Genomic DNA, 27,674 nt, shown 5'->3' with positions numbered 1-27,674 from the left:
CAGAGGTGGACAAAGTACACAAATCATGTACTGGAGTTAAAGTAGAGATACCCAAGGTAAAATATTACTCCAGTAAAAGTAGAAGTCCTTACTCTAGACCTCAACTTGAGTAAAAGTACTAAAGTATTTGACTTCAAATGAACTTAAGTATCAAAAGTAAAAGTACTGAAAGATTAATTATGGCTCTGATGTCCTGTTATCATTTTTATAACAAGGCTCGCTTCATGAACTCATTTTAGGTGAAAGTCCTCCAGCATCTCTCTTGGTAAACCAGTCTTTTAATAGAACGTCATTAATTAGTGATGCTGACGTCTATTAAAATGATCATAAGCACAAAACACTGAAGGTAAACAGTTTCCATCAGGGAGAACCGAGTGGCTCTGAAATCACTTTTACACAAATGCAAAGTTTCAGTTTAAGATTACTTTATAACTTAGTTACAAGTTGAATAAAAACTGGCTTTAAACTCAGGATCACAAATAAGCTTCCCTTTACTGTATTGATCTGTAGGCCTCTGTTCATAAACATAAACTAACCCAAACTAATTTTCTATAAAATCAAAGTGTTTGTATGAATTCAGAAAAAAAGAAACGTTCCAGTCAAACTGCATATGTGGACATATTTCTATATTGTGGTCTATTTACAGGTTAGGTTAGTTCTATCATTGGTGTTCTTGCTTTGCACATCTTTTCTTTTGACATGTTACGTTTTTATACACACAAAAACCAAAAGGAACGACAGAGTTCTCAAAATGCAGTAGAGTAAAAAGTCAGATATTTGACTTTAAAGTGTAATGGAGTGAAAGGAAAAAGTCGCCCAAAATGGAGAAACTTAAGTACAGATACACGAAAAAACTACTTAAGTACAGAAACTAATTACATTTACTCAGTTACTGTCCAGTACTGAGCAAGAGTGAAGGCTGTTTTTCTTTTGTATCAGAGATACAAGTTTTGAATGCCATTCATCTGACTGTGACCATTTTGGTGGTCTGCACGATCTTGTATGGTTGTTAGGTTTGGTTGCCATTTTCTTTTAATCTCTGTTTCTATGGCTCCACCTTTCTATTGCAAGTGGATTATCTTATATTTAATCTCTTCAGAAATAGGTCTTGACGTGTTGGTTGTTTGGACTGGAAATGAACTAAACAAAAGGATGGTCTCTGTACAGCAATATAAGCAAAAAAAATGGGTTTTCATGAAAAATAATGCATTCAAAAGAGGGCATTGTGTCCAACACTCCTAGCCTGCTATGCCACCCATACAGAACTAAAGACATCATCCAGTTTATTGGTCTGTAACAGGACAAAAAAAGTTGCGGACAAATGAACGAACGAATAAATGGATGGACAAAGCAATGCAAGAAGGAATGGAAAAACAGATGTGCAGATGGACGGATGAACAGACAAATAAGGATCAGATAAACAAACAATGTGCATGGATAAACAAATGAATGGGCAAAAGGCAGCTACAGACAGGTGGTCTAGCTTGCTACCTTTTGGTTAGGCAGTGCTAGCTTTAGCTCTCTAAGTTTCTTTGACAGTGAAACATTTCTGTGAGCGGACCAAGAGACATCAGCCTTGTGACTGGTAAGGGCAATGCTTATGGACACATTACCCAAGATCAAGACTACCCAGTTAATTTCAAGATGAGAGAAAAAATGAAATATATCGGTCAGCTATTGGTCATTGGAACATTATACAAAGGGTATATTTAGTACATGTTTACTGGTTAGTTGCAAGAACAAGATTAACCTTATTAGAAAGAAGACTCTGGGTCTTTGAGTCAAAGGACAGTATTTTGATGACATCACAACCACACCATTTTTGTAGGTTTGGCTGCCTTGGTAGGCAAGGTCATTTAGCAGTGCTGTGGTGGTTTGTAATGAGATGAAGCCATAACCGATCCAGCAACAGCAGTAAAACATGTGTTTAACACTTTTTAATTTGCATTTTTTAAAAAACATATTAAATAAGAGATAGAAAAGATAAGATAAGGCTTTATAGTCATTCGCATCACACGTGGTACATGAGGTGGAATGAAATAGTGTACTCAAGGTCCCATTAACTCCCAAGAACAAAAGTAACAATAAATAGTAAGGTGCAATTAACAGCAGCATGAACCACAGCAGCATGAATACGAGGTAGAAGGTGTACATCTTAATACTGGTAATGTATAAAGTGACATGTATAAAGCGACATGTGTAGGGGTGATATAGTGGGGGCACTGATTCAGTACAGCAGCAGAGATAAATAAGTGCACATGAAGTGCCATTGCAGTGACGTCTAATTGGAATTTAAGAGTCTTACTGCTTCAGGGAAGAAGCTGTTTCTCAGTCTGGTTGTCTTACTCTTAATGCCCCACAGCCTCCTACCTGAGGGGAGCAGGACAAAAAGTGTGTGTGCTGGATGAGTGGGATCCTTCATGATGCCAGTGGCCCTTTTCCTGCATCTGGAGGTGTAAATGTCCATGGTGGTGGGAAGGCTGACTCCAACAGTCCTCTGTGCAGCCTTCACCACCCTCTGCAGAGCTTTCCTTTCTGCCACAGAGCAGCTTCCGTGTCACACAGTGATGCTGGAGCACAGAACGCTCTTCACCACACATCTGTAAAATGAGGTGAGGACTGAGCTCCTGAGTCCAGCATGTCTCAACCGTCTGAGGAAGTAGAGGCACTGATGAGCCTTCCTGATCAGGCTGGAAGTGTTATTACTCCAGGTAAGATTGTTACTTAGGTGTACGCCCAAGTACCTATAACTGGAGACCACTTCCACTGCAGATCCTCCGATGTGTAGGGGGAGGGGAGGGATGGTGTTGCCCTTTCTGAAACCCACAATCATCTCCTTTGTCTTCTTTACATTGATGCAGAGATTGTTCTCACTGCACCAACTCCAGATGTTCCACCTACTGCCTATAACCAGACTCATCACTATTTGTGATGCATCCAACCACTGCCGTGCCGTCTGCAAACTTTACAATATGACAGACTGGATGAATAGCTGAGCATTCATATGTGAGCAGTGTAAACAGGAGGGGGTTCAGCACAGAGCCCTGAGGGGAGCCGGTGCTGAGGATGATGGTGGAGGAGGAGATGTTGTGGATCCTCACAGACTGTGGCCTGTTAGTCAGGAAGTCCAGGAGCCAATTATAGAGAGAGGTGCTCAGTCCAAGTGTATTGAATGTGTAAGCCATGAAATGTTTGTGAAATGCACAAAGAGCATACGGACATAAGAATCCTTACTCTCCAGGTGGGTGAGGGCAGTATGGACCACAGAGGAGATAGCATCCTCTGTGGATCGTATATTCCGGTACGCGTACGGGTGTGGAACCCCAGTGATGTCAATGTTGGCTTTGATGTGGGTTATAACCTGTCTTTCAAAGCACTTTGTGACTATCAGGGTGAGGGCTACTGGCCAATAGTCATTCAGTCCTGTCACTTTGGACAGGGATGACTGTGGCGGTCTTCAGGCAGGTGGGGACAACTGCCTGGATTAAAGAGGAGTTGAAGATGTCTGTCAGCACCTCGGAGAGTTGGTCTGCACAGTACCTCAGCACATGCCCCGGAATGTTATCTGGGCCAGCGGTTTTGCAGGGATTAATCTTCCTAAGGATATTAACCAGCGTATTTGAGTGTATTGCCTTGATTGCGTTTTATTTGTTGCTGCAGTGACAACAAATGAAAGCTAAAATCTAAACAGCTGAGATTTCCTGCTGCATTTTTATTTTCACATCCCAAACCGCATACTAGCACACTAAATAGTATGGAAAAAAATAGCGTATATACCATTAGAAGTGCACTCACTAGTGTAGCAGGTGAAATACTAAAGTGGGTTTGGGACACAGCTTTAGATCGGCCAGTGATATGCGATCAGTAGCTCCAGTTACAGATTATAGCTTCGCTGTACTGCTTGTTAGCTGCTCAGTAAACATCTGCAAGTGAAATTTTTTATGTATTTGTTGATTAAGGATGGATTTATTGCGATCAATCGTTTCATTTATTGAGGTAAGCTGATGTTGGCTTCATAAGTTTGCTTGGTTTATAGCCACCAGGTTGTATCTGCAGTAGGGGTGATGAAACAAGCTCTATCAGAGCACAGTCAAAGGTACAGCTTGCTTACCAACATGGCGACGCAGTCTACTTAATGATGTAAATGAATACTATTGAATTGATAAATAAGAAAGTAAATAACGTAGGAAAGTAGTTTTGTACCAGAAACGGACATCATTCAGTTCTTCTCTTTCTTTCTGTGCAGTGCGTGCAGGTGTTCAGCAGCTAGCGAGCAGTTTATTCTCTTGCACCTTCCTTCGACCCTGCGATAAGTGCCAAAGCAGCATTTCTATAGGAGGACAGAGGTGATAACAGAGAAGCTAATGGGCTTTGAGAAAGCTCTGTCTGCTTCTGTGGGCCTGAATATAGCACTGATGGGTCTGCTGTGAACCGCAGACGTGACATTTTTCATTCCTCAACTCTTCACCCGCAGAAACACACACACACCTCTCACAGCTTGTCCTCCTACTTCAGCAGTGTTTTTACATGACAAGCAGGACATGTTTCTGGCAGACTTGGTTCCAATGCAGTAAGCAAGGAGGCTGATAACACAAACTCGCTGACAAGTCAACTTAAAGGGCATGTCATAAGTATTTGGACAGTTACACAGTTACTCTGAGCTGGCAGTTTATTAGAAACCTCAACATTGTAATTTCTTGGCCATTTCATCAGAAACACATACCATATACAGTCCTATACAAGCCTTTACAGAGAACACACTTCTGCACATTTTAATGCACAATTACTGTTCAATTCATAAATGTAACATATTGGAAAAAACACAAAATGCAGCCTGTGCAAAAGTTATTGCAAGTTTTAGCTGGACCATGTTGTTGTAGCTAGTCACATAAAACATTTCCAAAAAAATTGGGACACTGTGCAAAATGTGAATAAACCCTATTTTTTTTTTAACTGAAAGATAAAGACAAAAACAACATATCAAATGTTGAAACATTTTATTTCCATTTTGAATTTTATGCCAGCAACGAGTTTTAAAATAGTTAGGACGGGGGCATGTTTACCACTGAGTTGCATCACCTCTTCTTTTAACACTCTGTAAGTGTCTGTGAACTGAGGAGATAAATTGTTGTAGTTTTGAAAGTGAAATGTTTTCTCATTCGTGCTTTATATAGCATTTCAGCTGCTCAACAGTTCAGGCTCTCCTCTGTTGTAGTTTTCAGCAAATGTTTTCAACGGGTGACAGGTCTGGACTGCAGGCAGGCCAGTGTAGCACTCAAATCTTGTAGTATGGTGCCATGCTGTTGTAATACATGCAGAAAGAGGTTTAGCAATGTCTTGCTGAAATAAGCAATTCTCTGGAAAATTAGTCATCTGGATGGCAGCATTTGTTGTTCCAAAACCTGTATATCTTATTCATCATTAATGGCACCCCCACAGATGTGCCAGTCACCCATGCCATGTGTGCTAATACTCCGCTACACCATTATGGATGCTGGTGTTTCTGAATCTTTTTTGCATGACAGGTTTAATTTTATGGTTTAATTTGCATTTGTGGATGCAGTGACGAACTGCGTTCACAGACAGTGTTTTTCAGAAGTGTTCCTGAGCTCATATAGTGATTTCTACTACAGAATTGCATCCGTTCTTAATGCAGTGCCAACTGAAAACCCAAAGGTAATGGACAGCCAATATTGATTTTTTTTTGGCTTCGTCCCCCGCATAGAGATTTCTCCAGATTCCCTGAATCTTTTAATGGTATTATGTACTGTGGATGATGAAATTCTCAAGTTCTTTGCCATTTCACATTAGTTTTGAACTGTTGCCTGTGCAGTCTTTCACAGAGTCTTCAACCACCCCATATTTACTTCTGAAAGACTCAGCCTCTCTGGCACGCTCTTTTTATACCCTGTCATGTTAGTGACCTGCTGCTAATTAACTTAATTAGTTTTAAGATGTGTTTCTTTTAGCATTACACAACTTTAACAGTGTTTTGTGGACCCTGTTCCAACTTTTTTGAAAGATGCTATTGGCATCAAATTCAACAAAGGCATATCATAAAATAAATAAATAAAAGTTCAGTTTTAACATTTGATGTGTTGTCTTTGTACTATTTTTAATAAAATGCAGAGTTTAAACGACTTGCCCATCATGGCATTCTTTTTTTTTATTAACAGTGTTCTACAGTTTTTCATTAGGTTTAATGAATAAATTATGCTAAAAGTAGGTACTGTGTATTAATACCCCAGCAACATTGCTGCGTCTGATACTTACACCAGCAGTAGACACCCCACCATGTCCATGTCACTGCTGTTATTAGATTGGCCCATGAGGAGAACTTCCTAATAAAGTCCTTAGTCTGTAAAACAGCATCTCCACTTAAACCAGACCTACAGATAAACCTGACTTCAAAAAAATTAAATTAAAGAGAAAGCTTGACTCTCCAATGAGGTGGAAGTGAATTCCAGAATTTAAAAGCAGAATAACAGAAACAGGCCTCACAATGTTTTCTATATTTAATGGAAGGTATTGCAGAGAACCAGTAACTGCAGATCTATAACATATTTTCTGCACTAAACTAATTGGTTGGGGGTATAAGATTCCATTACTTGTTAGCTAAATTAGCCTCATAGCTCCAGTGCTACAACCAATGAAGCAAACTTTAGGGGACATTTATGGGACATATGGGACATTTGCTCTTACATAATTAACCTTAAATGACTAGGGCTAATTTAATAAAATATCCAACAAGGCAACGTCCCTACATTATGAATGACTAAAATGTTTCAAATGTACGAAATGGATTAATAGCTCAAGTCTAATAACTGTAATAATTTGACAAGACACGTAGATGTAGACAGAACGGCTGGGAAAAAAAGATTTAAGGATTTAGACTTGGCTTCTTATGTAATACACAGATAACAAAAGCGGGAAAAAAATGTAAATCCTAGGTAACATGATTAACATGTTTCTGAAAACACTTCTTCAGACTCGAGTCACACTGCTTTATAATCAACAAGGTTCAATCATTTTTCCGAGCGTATAAAAACAAAAGAAGTTAAAAGAACTTAATTTAGCTTTAAATTATATTTCTACCTTTTTTGTATCTTTTTCATTTGATCCATGTTACTGCTTTATATGATTTAATTGTATACTTTTACAATTAACTATTTATTTATTTATATTGTTTATTTTAAGTTGTTTCATTATTATTATTATTATTATTATTGTTATCATCATCCATATTTATAGATATTAGTATGACATACACTAGGGGTGTCCAAAGTCTGACCCACAGTTCAAACTTATAGTCCAAACCAAACTTATAGTCCAGTCCAAACATACCGTATAAAATCATTTATGGATAATATTTTGGGAAACAATGAGCAGCCCTGAGGTAGTTTGATGGTCCATTCTGGCCCTCTCTAAAATAAAAGTTTGGATACCTCTGTCATACAAAAGCACATAAACACAGCAATTTGAAACTTAAAGCACTTTTAGTGCCTCCAAATAAGTGCATCTGCCAAATGCCATAAGGGTATATGTAAACAATACAACACAGGTTGAGGCGACTGTGTGACAATTTAGCCTGCTTACACCATGTTAACTGGTGGGGTAAAGGTTACATTACTTGTTAGCTTTCTATCTCCAATGTAAAACTTGAAATATATATAATAATTATTATTATCTTTAATAATAAAAAACATCTTTACTACAGTTATTAATTTTGTTACTGTCATTTGTTTAACAAAGTATGTTTGAGCTTTAAAGTTTAGATGCCTTGGCAACACTGGACTTCAAATGGTGATGCCAATAACACTACTTTGAACTGAATTGGGAAGCCGACTTCAAATCCCAAACATGTCTTGGCTGATCGATTACATTTGGTTTAAGAGGGGAAACTTGGTATTTTTTTATTTTTCTCCAAGCTATTAGTTTAAGGAATTTTGGCCTTTGGAGAAACTGAAGCAGTGACGCCAAAACAAATGGTGTCTATTCTCGATTCGGTCACGTTCTGGCACGTCTGGACTTCAAACTACATTTTGAACTACAGGGTTTTCTACCTCTTGCTATTCCACTTCTCTAAACAGACAATAAAATGCACAGAAAACCAAGGATTCTGTCCACAGTGCAAAAGCAAAACTGCTTTAATGGTGAAATTGGCGGTAGCACAAAATCTCCCCAGACAAGGCTTGTGCAAAATATATCAGATCACATAGTATACTGCATGTAAATGCTGAGAGCGAGAGACAGGCAGAGAAAGAGAGAGAGGGGGAAGAGAGGTCACTGAATAGATGAACAAACAGCTTATTCCAGGCAATTAATCTGCTCTCATAACAAACATGACCCTTCAGCAGTGACCCCAGAGAACACACAAACAATCTGCTAGCTGTTGGACTGGCAAAGATCAGCAAAGAACACTCCTTAGCCTCTCCAGGTGTGTGATTGTGTGAGGGAAAAAAAGGAAATAGAGCTATTTTACCATTTGGGCTACAAAACCAAGCTCTGTATGGCATTTGCTAGCTAACTTTAGCAACCTATGTCATCACATTTCACTAGTTACGTGGTAATGCATAGCTAGAAAACAAATGTTACTGAAGTTAGAGCTGACAGAATGGATTACCCTCTCTCCAAATAACGTTTTCTCCATTCTTTTCTTTCTGTTCAACGGTACTAAATATTTTTTATCCTCACTATAAAAGCATTCCATCATTCCAACTCACCAGCATAGCATAACTATGTACATAGGTCTATGCAAAAGGCTGTAGCAAACAATGAAAATGGGTGTTGCAAAACCACAGAAAATGGTGTAGCATACCCACGGTAAAGGGTGCAGCATAACAATGAAAATGGATCTAGCATAACTGTATAAAAAGGTGTAGCATAACCATGGAAAAGAGTGCAGCGTAACAGCTGAAAAAGCTGTACCATGAACATGGAAAAGAGTACAACGTAACAACTGAAAAAGCTGTAGCATAACCATGGAAAAGAGTGCAGCGTAACAACTGAAAAAGCTGTAGCATGATCATGGAAAAGAGTGCAGCGTAACAACTGAAAAAGCTGTAGCATGATCATGGAAAAGAGTGCAGCGTAACAACTGAAAAAGCTGTAGCATAACCATGGAAAAGAGTACAACGTAACAACTGAAAAAATTGTAGCATGACTGTACAAAAGAGTGCAGCGTAACAACTGAAAAAGCTGTAGCATGATCATGGAAAAGAGTGCAGCGTAACAACTGAAAAAGCTGTAGCATAACCATGGAAAAGAGTACAACGTAACAACTGAAAAAATTGTAGCATGACCATTGAAAAGAGTGCAGCGTAACAACTGAAAAAGCTGTAGCATGATCATGGAAAAGAGTACAACGTAACAACTGAAAAAAATTGTAGCATGACCGTACAAAAGAGTGCAGGGTAACAACTGAAAAAGCTGTAGCATGATCATGGAAAAGAGTGCAGCGTAACAACTGAAAAAGCTGTAGCATGATCATGGAAAAGAGTGCAGCGTAACAGCTGAAAAGGCTGTAGCATAACCACGGAAAAGAGTGCAACGTAACAACTGAAAAAGTTGTAGTGTGACCATTGAAAAGAGTGCAGCGTAACAGCTGAAAGAGCTGTAGCATGATCATGGAAAAGAGTGCAGTGTAACAGCTGAAAAAGCTGTAGCATGATCATGGAAAAGAGTGCAGCGTAACAGCTGAAAAAGCTGTAGCATGACCATGGAAAAGAGTGCAGCGTAACAATTGAAAAAGCTGTAGCATGACCATGGAAAATAGTGCAGCGTAACAACTGAAAAAGCTGTAGCATGACCATGGAAAATAGTGCAGCGTAACAACTGAAAAAGCTGTAGCATGATCATGGAAAAGAGTGCAGTGTAACAGCTGAAAAAGCTGTAGCATGATCATGGAAAAGAGTGCAGCGTAACAGCTGAAAAAGCTGTAGCATGACCATGGAAAAGAGTGCAGCGTAACAACTGAAAAAGCTGTAGCATAACCATGGAAAAGAGTACAACGTAACAACTGAAAAAATTGTAGCATGACCATTGAAAATAGTGCAGCGTAACAACTGAAAAAGCTGTAGCATGATCATGGAAAAGAGTACAACGTAACAACTGAAAAAATTGTAGCATGACTGTACAAAAGAGTGCAGCGTAACAACTGAAAAAGCTGTAGCATGATCATGGAAAAGAGTGCAGCGTAACAACTGAAAAAGCTGTAGCATAACCATGGAAAAGAGTAAACGTAACAACTGAAAAAATTGTAGCATGACCATTGAAAATAGTGCAGCGTAACAACTGAAAAAGCTGTGGCATGATCATGGAAAAGAGTACAACGTAACAACTGAAAAAAATTGTAGCATGACCGTACAAAAGAGTGCAGGGTAACAACTGAAAAAGCTGTAGCATGATCATGGAAAAGAGTGCAGCGTAACAACTGAAAAAGCTGTAGCATGATCATGGAAAAGAGTGCAGCGTAACAGCTGAAAAGGCTGTAGCATAACCACGGAAAAGAGTGCAACGTAACAACTGAAAAAGTTGTAGTGTGACCATTGAAAAGAGTGCAGCGTAACAGCTGAAAAAGCTGTAGCATGATCATGGAAAAGAGTGCAGCGTAACAGCTGAAAAAGCTGTAGCATGATCATGGAAAAGAGTGCAGTGTAACAGCTGAAAAAGCTGTAGCATGATCATGGAAAAGAGTGCAGCGTAACAATTGAAAAAGCTGTAGCATGACCATGGAAAATAGTGCAGCATAACAACTGAAAAAGCTGTAGCATGACCATGGAAAATAGTGCAGCGTAACAACTGAAAAAGCTGTAGCATGATCATGGAAAAGAGTGCAGCGTAACAACTGAAAAAGCTGTAGCATAACCATGGAAAAGAGTACAACGTAACAACTGAAAAAATTGTAGCATCCATCCATCCATCCATCATCTTCCGCTTCTCCGGGGTTCGGGTCGCGGGGGCAGCATCCTGAGCAATGAAGCCCAGACCTCCCTTTCCCTAGCCACTTCCACTAGCTCCCTGGGAGGGATTCCGAGGCGCTCCCAGGCCAGCTGGGCGATATAGTCACGCCAGCGTGTCCTGGGTCTTCCCCGGGGTCTCCTCCCCGGTGGACTTGCCTGTGACACCTCCCAAGGGAGGCGTCCAGGAGGCATCCTAACAAGATGCCCGAACCACCTCAACTGGCTCCTCTCGACGTGAAGAAGCAGCGGCTCTACTCCGAGTCCCTCTCGGATGACCGAACTTCTCACCCTATCTCTAAGGGAGAGTCCAGCCACCCTGCGGAGGAAACTCATTTCAGCCGCTTGTATTCGCGATCTCGTTCTTTCGGTCATTACCCAAAGCTCATGACCATAGGTGAGGGTGGGAACATAGATCGACCAGTAAATCGAGAGCCTTGCCTTATGGCTCAGCTCTTTCTTTACCACAACAGACCGGTAAAGAGCCCGCATCACTGCTGACCCAGCACCAATCCGCCTGTCAATCTCCCGCTCCCTTGTACCATCACTCGTGAACAAGACCCCGAGATACTTAAACTCCTCCACTTGAGGCAAGAGCTCATCCCCGACCCAGAGAGGGCTCTCCACCCTTTCCCGCGTGAGAACCATGGCCTCGGATTTGGAGGTACTGATCCTCATCCCGGCCGCTTCACACTCGGCTGCAAACCGATCCAGTGAAAGCTGAAGTTCACGGCCTGATGTCCCCAATAGGACCACATCATCTGCGAACAGCAGCGATGTGACCCTGAGGTCACCAAACCGGACACCCTCCATCCCCTGACTGCACCTAGAAATTCTATCCATAAAAATTATGAATAGAATCGGTGACAAAGGGCAGCCCTGACGGAGTCCAACTCTCACTGGGAAAAAGTCTGACTTACTGCCGGCCATGCGAACCAAGCTCCTGCTTTGTTTGTACAGGGCCTGAATGGCTCGTAGCAAAGAGCCATGTACCCCGTACTCCCGAAGCACCTCCCACAGAATACCCCGGGGAACACAGTCGAATGCCTTCTCCAAATCCACAAAGCACATGTGGACTGGTTGGGCAAACTCCCATGAACCCTCGAGAATCCTGGAGAGGGTAAAGAGTTGGTCCAGTGTTCCACGACCAGGGCGGAACCCGCACTGCTCCTCCTGGATCCGAGGTTCGACTATAAGCCGGACTCTCTTCTCCAGTACCCTTGCATAGACCTTACCAGGGAGGCTGAGGAGTGTGATTCCCCTGTAGTTGGAACACACCCTCCGGTCCCCCTTTTTAAAAAGAGGCACCACCACCCCAGTCTGCCAATCAAGTGGCACCACCCCCGATGTCCACGCAATGTTGAAAAGGCGTGTCAGCCAAGACAGCCCCACAACATCCAGAGCCTTGAGGAACTCGGGACGGATCTCATCCACCCCTGCAGCCCTGCCGCCAAGGAGCTTTTTAACTACCTTAGCGACTTCGGCCTCAGTAATGGACAAGCCTATTCCCGTGTCCCCAGACTCTGCCTCCTCACTGGAGAACGTGTCGGTGGGATTGAGAAGGTCCTCAAAGTATTCCTTCCACCGCCCAATGACGTCTTCAGTCGAAGTCAGCAGCACACCATCTCCACTATATACAGTGCTAGTGGCACACTGCTTTCCCCTTCTGAGTCGCCTGACGGTTTGCCAGAATCTTTTCGGAGCCGACTTAAAGTCACTTTCCAAGGCCTCACCGAACTCTTCCCACACCCGGGTTTTTGCCTTGGCAACGACTGAAGCCGCAGATCGCTTGGCCTGTCGATACCTGCCAGCTGCCTCTGGTGTCCTACAGGCCAACCATGTCCGGTAGGATTCCTTCTTCAGCTTGACGGCATCTCTCACCTGGGGTGTCCACCACCGGGTTCGAGGATTACCGCCCCGACAGGCACCAACTACCTTGCGACCACAGCTACAGTCAGCCGCTTCAACAATGGAGGAGCGGAACATGGCCCATTCTGAGTCAATGTCCCCCACCTCCCCCGATATCTGGTCAAAGTTCTGACGGAGGTGTGAGTTGAAGATCAATCTGACAGGTTCTTCTGCCAGACGTTCCCAGCAAACCCTCACTATACGTTTGGGTTTGCCTGGTCTGACTGGCATATTCCCCCACCACCTGATCCAACTCACCACCAGGTGGTGATCAGTTGACAGCTCAGCTCCTCTCTTTACCCGAGTGTCCAGTACACATGGCCGCAAGTCCGCTGACACGACTACAAAGTCAATCATTGAACTGCGGCCTAGGGTGTCCTGGTGCCATGTGCACTTATGGACATCCTTGTGTTCAAACATGGTGTTCGTTATGGACAAACTGTGGTTTGCACAGAAGTCCAAAAACTGAACACCACTCGGGTTCAGATCAGAGAGGCCATTCCTCCCAATCACACCCCTCCAGGTCTTACTGTCATTGCCCACATGAGCGTTGAAGTCCCCCAGTAGGACAATCGAGTCTCCAGGAGGAGCACTTTCAAGCACCCCTTCCAAGGACTCTATGAAGGCTGGGTATTCTGAACTGCTGTTCGGTGCATAAGCACAGACAACAGTCAGGACCCGTTCCCCAACCCGAAGGCGTAGGGAAGCTACCCTCTCGTCCACCGGGGAAAACCCCAACATACAGGCGCCGAGTCGAGGGGCTATGAGAAAGCCCACACCTGCCCGCCGCCTCTCACCATGGGCAACTCCAGAAAAGAAAAAAGTCCAGCCCCTCTCAAGGAGATTGGACCCAGAGCCCAAGCTGTGTGTTGAGGTGAGCCCGACTATATCTAGTCGGTATCTCTCGACCTCGCGCACCAACTCGGGCTCCTTTCCCGCCAGTGAGGTAACGTTCCAAGTTCCAAAAGCCAGTTTCAGCAACCGAGGATCAGAACGCCAAGGCCCACGCCTTCGGACACTGCCCGATCCACAATGCACCGCACCCCTACTACTGCCCCTCCCATCGGTGGTGGGTCGATGGGAGGGAAAATTGTAGCATGACCATTGAAAATAGTGCAGCGTAACAACTGAAAAAGCTGTAGCATGATCATGGAAAAGAGTACAACGTAACAACTGAAAAAATTGTAGCATGACTGTACAAAAGAGTGCAGCGTAACAACTGAAAAAGCTGTAGCATGATCATGGAAAAGAGTGCAGCGTAACAACTGAAAAAGCTGTAGCATAACCATGGAAAAGAGTACAACGTAACAACTGAAAAAATTGTAGCATGACCATTGAAAAGAGTGCAGCGTAACAACTGAAAAAGCTGTAGCATGATCATGGAAAAGAGTACAACGTAACAACTGAAAAAAATTGTAGCATGACCGTACAAAAGAGTGCAGGGTAACAACTGAAAAAGCTGTAGCATGATCATGGAAAAGAGTGCAGCGTAACAACTGAAAAAGCTGTAGCATGACCATGAAAAAGAGTACAACGTAACAACTGAAAAAATTGTAGCATGACCATTGAAAAGAGTGCAGCGTAACAACTGAAAAAGCTGTAGCATGATCATGCAAAAGAGTGCAGCGTAACAACTGAAAAAGCTGTAGCATGATCATGGAAATGAGTGCAGTGTAACAACTGAAAAAGCTGTAGCATGATCATGGAAAAGAGTGCAACATAACAACTGAAAAAATTGTAGCATGACCAATGAAAAGAGTGCAGCGTAACAACTGAAAAAGCTGTAGCATGATCATGGAAAAGAGTACAATGTAACAACTGAAAAAATTGTAGCATGACCTTACAAAAGAGTGCAGCGTAACAACTGAAAAAGCTGTAGCATGATCATGGAAAAGAGTTCAGCGTAACAACTGAAAAAGCTGTAGCATGACCTTACAAAAGAGTGCAGCGTAACAACTGAAAAAGCTGTAGCATGATCATGGAAAAGAGTGCAGCGTAACAACTGAAAAAGCTGTAGCATGATCATGGAAAAGAGTGCAGCGTAACAACTGAAAAAGCTGTAGCATGATCATGGAAAAGAGTACAACGTAACAACTGAAAAAACTGTAGCATGACCATACAAAAGAGTGCAGCGTAACAACTGAAAAAGCTGTAGCATGATCATGGAAAAGAGTGCAGCGTAACAACTGAAAAAGCTGTAGCATGATCATGGAAAAGAGTGCAGCGTAACAACTGAAAAAGCTGTAGCATGATCATGGAAAAGAGTGCAGCGTAACAACTGAAAAATCTGTAGCATGATCATGGAAAAGAGTGCAGCGTAACAACTGAAAAAGCTGTAGCATGATCATGGAAAAGAGTGCAGCGTAACAACTGAAAAAGCTGTAGCATGATCATGGAAAAGAGTACAATGTAACAACTGAAAAAATTGTAGCATGACCATACAAAAGAGTGCAGCGTAACAACTGAAAAAGCTGTAGCATGATCATGGAAAAGAGTTCAGCGTAACAACTGAAAAAGCTGTAGCATGACCTTACAAAAGAGTGCAGCGTAACAACTGAAAAAGCTGTAGCATGATCATGGAAAAGAGTTCAGCGTAACAACTGAAAAAGCTGTAGCATGATCATGGAAAAGAGTGCAGCGTAACAACTGAAAAAGCTGTAGCATGATCATGGAAAAGAGTACAACGTAACAACTGAAAAAACTGTAGCATGACCATACAAAAGAGTGCAGCGTAACAACTGAAAAAGCTGTAGCATGATCATGGAAAAGAGTGCAGCGTAACAACTGAAAAAGCTGTAGCATGATCATGGAAAAGAGTGCAGCGTAACAACTGAAAAAGCTGTAGCATGATCATGGAAAAGAGTGCAGCGTAACAACTGAAAAAGCTGTAGCATGATCATGGAAAAGAGTGCAGCGTAACAACTGAAAAAGCTGTAGCACGATCATGGAAAAGAGTACAACGTAACAACTGAAAAAACTGTAGCATGACCATACAAAAGAGTGCAGGGTAACAACTGAAAAAGCTGTAGTATGATCATGGAAAAGAGTGCAGCGTAACAACTGAAAAAGCTGTAGCATGATCATGGAAAAGAGTACAACGTAACAACTGAAAAAACTGTAGCATGATCATGGAAAAGAGTACAACGTAACAACTGAAAAAACTGTAGCATGACCATACAAAAGAGTGCAGCGTAACAACTGAAAAAGCTGTAGCATGATCATGGAAAAGAGTACAACGTAACAACTGAAAAAACTGTAGCATGACCATACAAAAGAGTGCAGCGTAACAACTGAAAAAGCTGTAGCATGATCATGGAAAAGAGTGCAGCGTAACAACTGAAAAAGCTGTAGCATGATCATGGAAAAGAGTGCAGCGTAACAACTGAAAAAGCTGTAGCATGATCATGGAAAAGAGTGCAGCGTAACAACTGAAAAAGCTGTAGCATGATCATGGAAAAGAGTGCAGCGTAACAACTGAAAAAGCTGTAGCATGATCATGGAAAAGAGTACAACGTAACAACTGAAAAAACTGTAGCATGACCATACAAAAGAGTGCAGCGTAACAACTGAAAAAGCTGTAGTATGATCATGGAAAAGAGTGCAGCGTAACAACTGAAAAAGCTGTAGCATGATCATGGAAAAGAGTGCAGGGTAACAACTGAAAAAGCTGTAGCATGATCATGGAAAAGAGTGCAGCGTAACAACTGAAAAAGCTGTAGCATGATCATGGAAAAGAGTGCAGCGTAACAACTGAAAAAGCTGTAGCATGATCATGGAAAAGAGTGCAGCGTAACAACTGAAAAAGCTGTAGCATGATCATGGAAAAGAGTGCAGCGTAACAACTGAAAAAGCTGTAGCATGATCATGGAAAAGAGTACAACGTAACAACTGAAAAAACTGTAGCATGACCATACAAAAGAGTGCAGGGTAACAACTGAAAAAGCTGTAGTATGATCATGGAAAAGAGTGCAGCGTAACAACTGAAAAAGCTGGAGCATGATCATGGAAAAGAGTACAACGTAACAACTGAAAAAACTGTAGCATGACCATACAAAAGAGTGCAGCGTAACAACTGAAAAAGCTGTAGCATGATCATGGAAAAGAGTGCAGCGTAACAACTGAAAAAGCTGTAGCATGATCATGGAAAAGAGTGCAGCGTAACAACTGAAAAAGCTGTAGCATGATCATGGAAAAGAGTGCAGCGTAACAACTGAAAAAGCTGTAGCATGATCATGGAAAAGAGTGCAGCGTAACAACTGAAAAAGCTGTAGCATGATCATGGAAAAGAGTACAACGTAACAACTGAAAAAACTGTAGCATGACCATACAAAAGAGTGCAGCGTAACAACTGAAAAAGCTGTAGCATAATCATGGAAATGAGTGCAGCGTAACAGCTGTAAAAGCTGTAGCATGACCATGGAAAAGAGTGCAGCGTAACAACTGAAAAAGCTGTAGCATGAACATGGAAAAGAGTGCAGCGTAACAACTGAAAAAGCTGTAGCATGACCATGGAAAAGAGTGCAGCGTAACAAACTGAAAAAGTTGTAGCATGACCATGGAAATGAGTGTCAGTTAATATAGAAATGGGTGTAAGCATAACCATGGAAAAGACTGTAGCTTAGCAATCAAAAACATAAGTTGCATGGTTGGTAAAAGACATGACAGTTGATTGTCAACTTTGATTAGGAACTGGAATTAGGATAAGATTATGAACTGTTATTCTGTAATAGCTACTGTCCTAAATTCATTATTAACGAATTCTGTAATAAGGCCACAGATGTATTTGTTTCCATCAGCCAGCCAATGTTTTAATTATTTTTCAGTCACCCTGATTACGACAACTTGGCAGTAAAAGCCATTGCATTCCAAACACAACATGAATAAACAGCATGATCATCTGAATTAAAACCATGCACGACATTTTTCTGTTGAGAACAGTGACAAAAAAAAAGTTGACAAAAAGAAATCTCTTGCTTGTTAGCAAGCAAGCAAATGGGGACAATGGAATAAGCAAATGGCGATAATGTCCTGGCAAGATATCATCAGTTACTGAGTGATTAAATATTTTTTGACATCTCCATAAAACATTAGTAATATACAATATAAAGGCCTTATAGAGTAGATCTGCACTATTTACAGAATTCACACACAAACATTACATCACTTAGCAATTTTGGAAACTATATGGCTATGCATATGCAGACCTAAAAGACTATGAGAACCAATATTTTCACCTGTTGAGGCAAAGATTAGAAGCTTTCAGCAGTTGTTTTATACTTATTCATGCTGTTTAAAATATGATCATATGTTCCAATTTAGTACTCCATGACACAAAAGACTGAGATGATATGTTTAATCTCTGAAAACAACTTGAAAACAACTGACACACTGAGAAAACATCTGAAATTCTATTTCTGTTCTTCTTTTCTGTGTTTTGTGTCCCCAAAAAATGCCTTTTTCCAGGAGCAAATCTCTGCAGTTCCTGCATCATAATTTAGTCACCATCTCCATCCATTATTTACAATGAAAAGACTAAAAATGCTTCTCCAGGAAACATTCTCCTGGAGCTGGGGCTGTGACTGGAACACAGGAAACGGTGTCACCGCAGGACACACATAAAGGCCTGCACTCCAATCAGGCTTTATAAAATTAATTGATAAGAAAAAACAGGATTGTTACTCATCTAATTAAACAAGTTAAATAAGTAGTGTCATATTCAATTAGCAAATTCACCCATTTCAGTGAAAACCTGCTGATTCAAAACTGAATTATAATAGAAGCCAATGGCTAGTTGTTGAATTCAGTCAGTAAACATTTATGCACATTTTTTTGTAGAACATGAATTCTTCATAAAAATCGGGTCAAAAAACAAGGTGCAGATGTTAAGAATTTGCTCTGTAAAAGGTGGAGGTAGTTTTCCAGTTGGAGGAATTTGTTCCAGCATAGTGGAAATGCTTTTCTAACTGTTGCTCGTGTTGTGAAGTTGTACAAAATGCAATAACAGCATGTTTTGTGACATTCTCATGACATTCTTATAGTCTCATTCTAACACTTACACTGTTACAATTTCCAAGAGTTTCATATTTATGTTTAATAGTCACATATTGCAAATGTTTATCCACAGAATTCAGCAGCTACCTGCTGGCTTCTGATAAAAGTTTTGAGACAGCAGGTTTTCAGTTCTTTTCTAACCACAGGAAAGTTTTAAATTAGATGTTAGTGAAAACCATCTGCACATTACACATGTGGTTGATAAAGATCAGGGCCATTATTACAGAAACAACTAGAACATCACCATGACAACCTCAGTTAGGACTGAATTTAGGACAGTAGCTATTACAGAATTGCAGTTCTTAACTTCATAGTCGTGTCCTAACTCCACATAAGAAAAGAGTACTACAGAAGCATTGTAACTAGACAACATGTCCTAAATTCGGTTTCTACCCTTAACTGTTCAAATGAAAAATGAATGTTATTGTAACTGATGCAATTATCAACTTTGATTAAGCACTTTTGGGTTTCCTAACATCAGACAGGATGTTGCAAAATAGGATACAACTCCAAATTTTAAATTTGCTTCTGTAATCTGACTTTGTGAAAAGCATTACAATAACATTATTAAATTTGAATTCAGGACTAAAGACAGGAGGTTTCTTAAATACAGCCACATGAATCTTCCTTTAAAAAAATTAGGCACCTGGCAGCAGAAGAGTTCATTGAAAATGTCTTGGAAAACAAAAATCCATTCCACTGTAAATCTACAGTAAAGCCTTACAGTCCCTCTTCTTGTCACTCTGGATGTATGGACTTCACATGGCTATTTTTAGCTCAAGGTCTTCACTCACCCGCACTTCCTTTCTATTGCTCTAGAAGCTTCACTGGATCAATTTTTGCTCTCCATCACTCTAGAAGTTTTACAATATCAATTTCTGACTTCACTGAGATGCTTCTTGCTATTTGCAGGGTTTATCATTCAGGGTTTTCTGTTATGTGTGTGTGTGTGTATATATATATATATATATATATATATATATATATATATATATATACATACATACCTCAAAAAAATACAGGGAACACTCAAATAACACATCCTAGATCTGAATGAATGAAATATTCTCATTGAATACTTTGTTCTGTACAAAGTTGAATGTGCTGACAACAAAATCACACAAAAATCATAAATGGAAATCAAATTTCTTAACCAATGGAGGCCTGTTCCCCAGACCTGAATACGATTGAGCACATCTGGGACATCATGTCTCGCTCCATCCACCATCGCACCACAGACTGTCCAGGAGTTGGCGGATGCTTTAGTCCAGGTCTGGGAGGAGATCCCTCAGGAGACCATCCGCCACCTCATCAGGAGCATGCCCGGCGTTGTAGGGAGGTCATTCAGGCACGTGGAGGCCACACACAATACTGAGCCTCATTTTGACTTGTTTTAAGGACATTACATCAAAGTTGGATCAGCCTGTAGTGTGTTTTTCCACTTTAATTTTGTGTGTGACTCCAAATCCAGGCCTCCATTGGTTAATAAATTTGATTTCTATTGATGATTTTTGTGTGATTTTGTTGTCAGTACATTCAACTTTGTACAGAACAAAGTATTCAATGAGAATATTTCATTCATTCAGATCTAGGATGTGTTATTTGAGTGTTCCCTTTATTTTTTTGAGCAGTGTATATATAGTTCTTAAAAATGTTTGGAACAACACACACCTTAACAGGACAAACGAAGAGAAAGGAAGAGAATCGAAACAACACAGTGGCTTCAGTAATTGGCCCCCTGGCTTAGCTTGTGGATGTATAGATACAGAGAGAGAGAGAGAGAGAGAGAGAAGGTATAGAATCAGGAATAGCTTCTCTTTCTGACCCTCAGTTGCCTGTATATAGTATCTTCTAGACCAAGGCTTAAAGCACACAGCATTATGAGAGACTGCTGGAAGAACTACACAAGATCCATGTCATAAAACAATCTATAATTATAATCATTTTTACTTCACATTGTGTGTTATTCAATTAAAGCAATGACTCAACAAAGACGCAAATTAACACAGGTTACCCCTTTGCTGCTTTTGTTTTGCACTGGATCTACAAGGCTAATAAAATTAACAAGTAATGGAAGCTTATACCCAACAAGCAGGCCATGCTTAAAGATAAAAGTATGTCATACAGTGTCAGAAACAAAATAAGCAAATTTTAGTAAATTAAATTAATTTACACACAGTTTTAGCCAAGTCCACGAAGATAGACTGGCCGTTATCACCATGCTGAATAGTGGGGTACAAGCTTCCATTACTTGTTAGCTACATTAGCCTCAGAGCCCCCAAGTAAAACTAAACAAGCAAACTTCAGACACTATGTGTCTTGGCTGACTGACATCATTTAGTGTAAAGGGGGTAAGATTTTTTTTTCTGAAAAAATTACATATGTTAACATAGATCCTGATCAAAAAACTGGAAACACTGAATTGTTGCTGAACAACTCCTTTAAAGCCAACTTCAGTGGGAAATTTATAGGTCATTTTCCTACCATACTGTGGCATATTTTTATTTTTCCCTACCTGCTGGTACTGTGTTGCCATCAAAAATCAGATGTTTTAGAAGTGGGGCTGAAGTAATTATAGCATCTCACAAAATTGAGTAGATCCCTCACATTTCTCCAAATATTTTATTATTCATTTTCATGTGACAACATTATAGAAATGAAACTTGGATATAACTTAAAGTAGTCAGTGTACAGCTTATATAGCAGTACAGGTTTACTGTCCTCTGAAAATAATTCAACACACAGCCCTTAATCTAAAAAGCTGGCAACACAAGTCCACCTTACAGTGAACATGTACAAATTGTGCTCAAAGTATCAATATTTTGTGTGTCCACCATCATTATCTAGCACTGCCTTCACCTTCTCAGGCATGGAATTCGCCAGAGCTGCACAGGTTGCTACTGAAATCCTCTTCCACTCCTCCATGATGACATCGCGGAGCTGGTGGATGTTAGACACCTTGCACTCCTCCTCCTTCCGCTTGAGGATGCCCCACAGGTGCTCAACTGGGTTTAGGTCTGGAGACATACTTGACCATCACCTTTACCTTCAGCAAGGCAGTTGTCATCTTGGAGGTGTGTTTGGGGTCATTATTGAGTTGGAAAACTGCCATGCAGCACAGTTTCAGAAGGGAGGGGATCATACTCTGCTTCAGAATGTCAGAGTATGTATTGGAATTCATGTTTTCCTCAATGAACCGCAGTTCCCCAGTGCCGGTAGCACTCATGCAGCTCCAGACCATGGTGCTACCACCAACATGCTTGACTGTAGGCAAGAGACAGTTGTCTTGGTACTCCTCACCAGGGTGCCACCACACATGCTGGACACCATCTGAGCCAAACAAGTTTATCCTGGTCTTGTCAGACCACAGGACATGGTTCTAATAATTCATGTGCTGGGACTGCTGGTCTTCAGCAAACTGTTTGCAGGCTTTCTTGTGCATCAGCTTCAGAAGAGGCTTCCTTCTGGGAAGACGGCCATGCAGACAGAGTTGGTGCATTGTGCGGCATATGGTCTGAGCACTGACAGGATGACCTCCCACTTCTTCAACCTCTGCAGCAAGCATGCGCCTATTTTTTGAGGAGAGCAACAATTCTATTTCTCACATCCTCTGAGAGTTCTTTGCCATGAGATTCCATGCTGAATATCCAGTGGCCATTTTGAGTGAATTGTACCCAAAACACCAAATTTAACAGCCCTGCTTCCCTTTCACACCTGGAACCTTGTAACTCCAACGAATCACAACTGGGCACAATGTGGACATGTTTACTGTGAGATGTACTCACCTGTGTTGCCAGCTATTTAGACATTAATGGCTGTGTGTTGAGTTATTTTCAGAGGACAGTAAATCTATACTGCTATATAAGCTCTACACTGACTATTTTAAGTTATATACAAGTTTAATTTCTATAGTGTTGTCCTATGAAAAGATATAATAAAATATTTGCAGAAATGTGAGGGACGTTTTCACTTTTGTGAGATACTATACATTTTGATGTAGAAAACAAGATGCTGAAAATTTTATGATGTTGAAAACAAGAATTCTGTCTTTTAAATTATATGAAAAATCATGCTTCATATGAGCAGTAACATGAACTAAAAAGATTGTCTGTCACTTTATGTTTATGCTGTTCTTTCTACATCAAGAATCTTTAGATTACTGAAAACACATTATGTACCAGTAGTAGAATCATTAAAATTATTTTTAAGTTTACTGCTATAACTACTATTATTATTGGTACAGGATGCCACAGTACAGTAAGAAATTGTAAGCATTGGTACAGTAAGAAAAAAAGAAATTCTATATTTGCAGGTAATTCTGGTATGCGTACAGTGAAGACTGCTGGTGTTCGCTGTAACTCTCTGTCAGTTAGTGAACAATCCTAGAAGATCTTTCCAGCATTGTGCCTCATCAGATGCACTGTATAGAGTCTGGCTCAGCTGGTGTCTATCTCTACACTCACCCTACGAAGCTCAGCCAAACACTCACTCCTGGGGAAAACAAACCTCTCTCTATCCTCTACTCTCCTCCTTTCTCTTTTTGAGACTCCTCAACCCTTACATAAGAATTATGTCAAAACACATATAAATAGACTGGTCTAAGTAGAAGTTTAAGTAGATTATATAAACAGTGTTAGAAGAGAGAGGGAGTCATGGGGAGTCACATCAAGGGATGAGAAGAAGAGACAAGAGGAAGTGCGGACTGCAGAAAAAATAAAGATGTTCTAAGTTGCAGCAACAACTGTTAAAAGAATTGGCTGTGAGATTTCAGTTTCCTTTTTTGAACTTTTGGAATTATAATATGTTCATATATTAATACAAGTACTGTCTGTGACATTTTAATTTCAATTTTCAATCTCTGATGCTTTTATTTGTAATGGTGAATTTTTGTTAGCCACTGGTGGATGGTACTGGGCACTGATTGTTGGCGCATGGTGTTTGCTTGTTGGGTGCTGGTGGAATGTGTTGGCCATTGGTGCTTTTTCTGAATGGTATTGGTTGTTGGTTTTTGGACTTTATTGCTAATGGATGGATTTGGTCACTGGTGTTGATTATTGGTGGATAATGGTGGTCACAGGTGTGGTTTACTGGTGGAATGCATTGACTGATGGTAGATAGCACTGGGTACTGGGGGTTAGTGCTTGATGCTGGTGGATGGTGTCAGTAGTGGTGGTCATTGGTGGAGGTTGCTGAATACTGGTGGATGATGTTGGTCAGTGGTGTTAATCACTGGTAGATGGCATTGGTCAGTGATGATGGGCTTTGTTGGATGGTGCTACATGCTTGTCCTTGGTGCTGGTGAGTGCTGATTGATGGTGTTGGAGCTGGTGGATAATGTGGGGTACTGGTATATAGTGTTGGTCAGTGGTGTTGGTCAGTACTGGATGGTGTTGGTTTCTGGTGGATGGTGTTGGCCGTTAGCAATGATAGCATTGGTTGTTAGTTCATAAGAATTCTATTTTTTTCTTTTGCCAGCTTCCTTTTGTCTTTCTCTCTTTCTTTATGAAGCATTAGGCTGGTGGTATGTTGACTTGTGAACAGGGAGCCAGTGGAGAGACTGGCATGAACACTCCACCTGAGAAAAGCATTTTGTGTTTATTTTAGACATATCTGGCATCCACAGGGAAATAAAACACCTCTAATGCAGGCAAGCCATCTGGTATCAGCGACCAAGAGAGGGAGAGACCAAAAGAGAGAGAGAGTGTGTGTGTGTGTGTGTGTGTGTGTGTGTGTGTGTGTGTATGCGTGTATGCGTGTGTACATGCGTGTTAGAGAGAGAGAGAGAGCACAAACACATCCACTATGTCACAGACACACATGCTGAGCAGAGGCAGCAGACAGGCAGTCTGGACAGGTCCTAAACACTAAACAAATTGCTCACTCCGTTTTAATTCAGCTGGATTGTCAGAGCTGCTCTAAATCATGCGTGTGTGTCTGACAGCAAATTTACTGAGTTTTATGTTACTCATAAATATAGCTGTGTGTATGTGTGTGTAATACTAAAGCTCTGAAATGAAGTGAACCAGGTGGAAGCTCCAGTGCAACAGTAAACCTCACCTGCTGCTGGTCTCCACACTGCAGCAAAACAATAAACAGTAAAAATGCAGGAGAGAGAATTGGGTGTTCCTGTTCTTGTGTTTTTTTTTTAATCAAGTAACGACTCACCTGGATTTAATTTTCAGGAGCAATGCTTCCTTAACAAGGGCATCTTCTCTAACCTTGAGCATTTTTGTAGGCCTCTGTCAATGTTGTAACTTATTCAGAAATTATAATAAATAATAAATCTTATAACTGAAAGAGTTATCCATGCATTCATCTATGATTTTTTTCAAAAAAATCGTGTGGACTACTCTATCATGCACAGGCCACTCTGGTGACCTTTTAAAATAGGAAATAGAGATATTTAATTTAAAGCTAAGATTTTAGCCTTTTTTAATTTGATGCTGTCAGAAACTAATTCTCACTCATAAAAATTTTGTAAAAGTTTGAAATAAGTTATGCTTATTTATGTATTCAGTCCTTTTGTTACAGTACTGTAAATGGAATCATACAATTCAATTCAGTACCTTCTCCAACAGCCAGTGTCCCAAGATTCAAAACTAAAAACACCATAAGAATCAAGGGAGGAACCATGACTCAAAAGGAAAAACTCCCTAAGTGCCTGAGGAAGAATCTAAGAGGAACCATGACTTAAGGGGTACAACTCCATAAGAGCACAAGCAAGAATCACTGAGAGGAACCAAGTGCTAAAACAACAACCGATCCTCCTCTGGACAGCAACAGATAATGCAGTTAGGATATAAATAATATAAAATTCAGGAGACAAAATCATCAAACGGGTCTTGTCTGCAGACCAGGTTTCTCAGTGCTGGGATTCAGTGGCATGACTTCAGCAAATCATTTTTCATTTTGCTGACAGCTAGCTAGTCGTGCTGGTGCTGGTGCTACCAAGTCCACATGACTGGAGCAAATCTTAAGCTGGCTGACAGGATTTAAGAGAGGATTTCTGTGAGGACGACTGCAGTCAGAAAAACAACCTGCATCCACCTGGGGACAAGACATCAGGACACGTACAGCTGCTTTACTGCTCTCAATGTCAAGACACATCAACACACACACATAAGTGAAGAGAGATTTAGACTTTCCCAATTCTGGATAGCTGGAAAATGTGTAGATGGAAAAGCTAAAAAATATATATTCCGTCAAGCTTAGCCTGGCTCCCTCAGAACTCTCCTTTCAGATTTTATTCTTCTATGAATAGAAGGATACACCTAGCATGCATATTTTTTTCATCAATTCCAGTTTCTTCGCATCATAACTCACTCATAAAACAGTCCAGACTAAAATGTGAACATGAACAGGTGGAGCTAGGCTCACTAGGCAAACGTGAAAGAATTCAAAATGGGCTGTTTTGGACTGTATGAGCTGGGAAGTCAATGGTACATTTTAAAACTTTAACTATTTGTTTATCAATCAATGTTTTATTTCCAAAAATGAAAAGATTCATACCTTCTGTAAATCGCTATAGTATAACTGTAGTTATTTTCCATAAGCGAACCACACTTAATATGAGAGAGAGACTATAATGATAACCAAGGTAATTGACAAAGATGTTGTCAGATTTACCCACGTGTGTGTAAAAGAGAGAGTACAGAGGTGTGTGTGTGTAATATATATGAGCACATGACTTACCACCCTGTGCAGCTCTGATAACAGGAGGTAATTTATCGGGGTTTTCATGTGGAGGGGTTCTGACTGGGTCGTTCTGTCCTTGTTGAATCTACACACAAACACACACACACACACACACACACACACACACACACACACACACACACACAAAACAGAGAAAATTCAATATCACACTCCATGCAGTTTACTAGACACTCCCACCTTATATTTCCACTCACTGACCACTTTGATAGACACCACTACCTTGTACTTACTCATTGGCCATTATATGAGCTCCATCTCCACTACGTATGACACTGTTCAAAATCAGAAAAGCTTTTTTTTTAACATAATTTATCTAATTTCTAGCCAAACATTATTCCACTTGCACAGGAAAGGAAAAAGTCAAAAGAAAAAAAACTGCTCTTTTCAAATTGCTAAAAAAAGAGTATCTAGTATTTCATGGCTATGTTGACCGAAAATTAAAACATAAATAAAGGGTGGTCTTTGACTTTTTTTTTGTGGGTACACCTAAAGTACCTTTAGTTAGGGAACATAACTGTCCCATAAACCTATGGAATTATATGTTTTAATTGTATTGTCTCCACATACTCTGTCTTGACTCCACTTTTTTATATTATTGTTTTGTTTTACACATTAAATATTTAAAAAGGAACAAATATGCTCCTCTCTTCTGGTATAAAACTTATTTAGGCTACACAGTTTTACCTTTAAGGCCAATTTTTGCACTGCTCGTCTCTAAACAAATAAAAATGCGCCTGCATGTATCTTTTTTTCTGACAGTGTACAGTTACTTTCTGTAGTCCAATAGTTGCTGCACAATTAATCAGTTCCCCTCTACCACAGAACCACTGCTGTCCACATAGTATTTGGGCAGTGATCCATTCTCAGCACAACAGTTACAATGACATGGTAGTGTGTGTGTGGTGCTGGTACGAGTATATCAGAAACAGCAGTGTTGCTGGAGATAAAAATCAGACATTTAACTGACTACAATCCTGCTGTGAATTACCCACTACCTTAATTATGTTAATTTTATTCAAATAAACGATTCAACATTCCGTT

The 27,674-nt window shown here is 40.5% G+C and overlaps 1 protein-coding gene across 1 annotated transcript in view; it reads right to left on the bottom strand.

Annotated features, from left to right (window-relative positions):
• LOC108440425 (glucosidase 2 subunit beta-like) overlaps window positions 1-27,674 on the bottom strand; it is a 201,774-nt gene that overhangs the window by 90,751 nt on the left and 83,349 nt on the right. The window contains exon 9 of the mRNA XM_017719285.2: window positions 26,610-26,697. Within this exon, the coding sequence (XP_017574774.1) occupies window positions 26,610-26,697 (88 nt within the window). The remainder of the gene's footprint in view (window positions 1-26,609; window positions 26,698-27,674) is intronic.

The sequence above is a fragment of the Pygocentrus nattereri genome, chromosome 22 (genome assembly GCF_015220715.1).
Source record: "Pygocentrus nattereri isolate fPygNat1 chromosome 22, fPygNat1.pri, whole genome shotgun sequence".
Lineage (NCBI taxonomy): Eukaryota > Metazoa > Chordata > Actinopteri > Characiformes > Serrasalmidae > Pygocentrus > Pygocentrus nattereri.
Note: the sequence above shows the minus strand (reverse complement) of the source record. Positions and strands in the feature narration are given on the sequence as shown.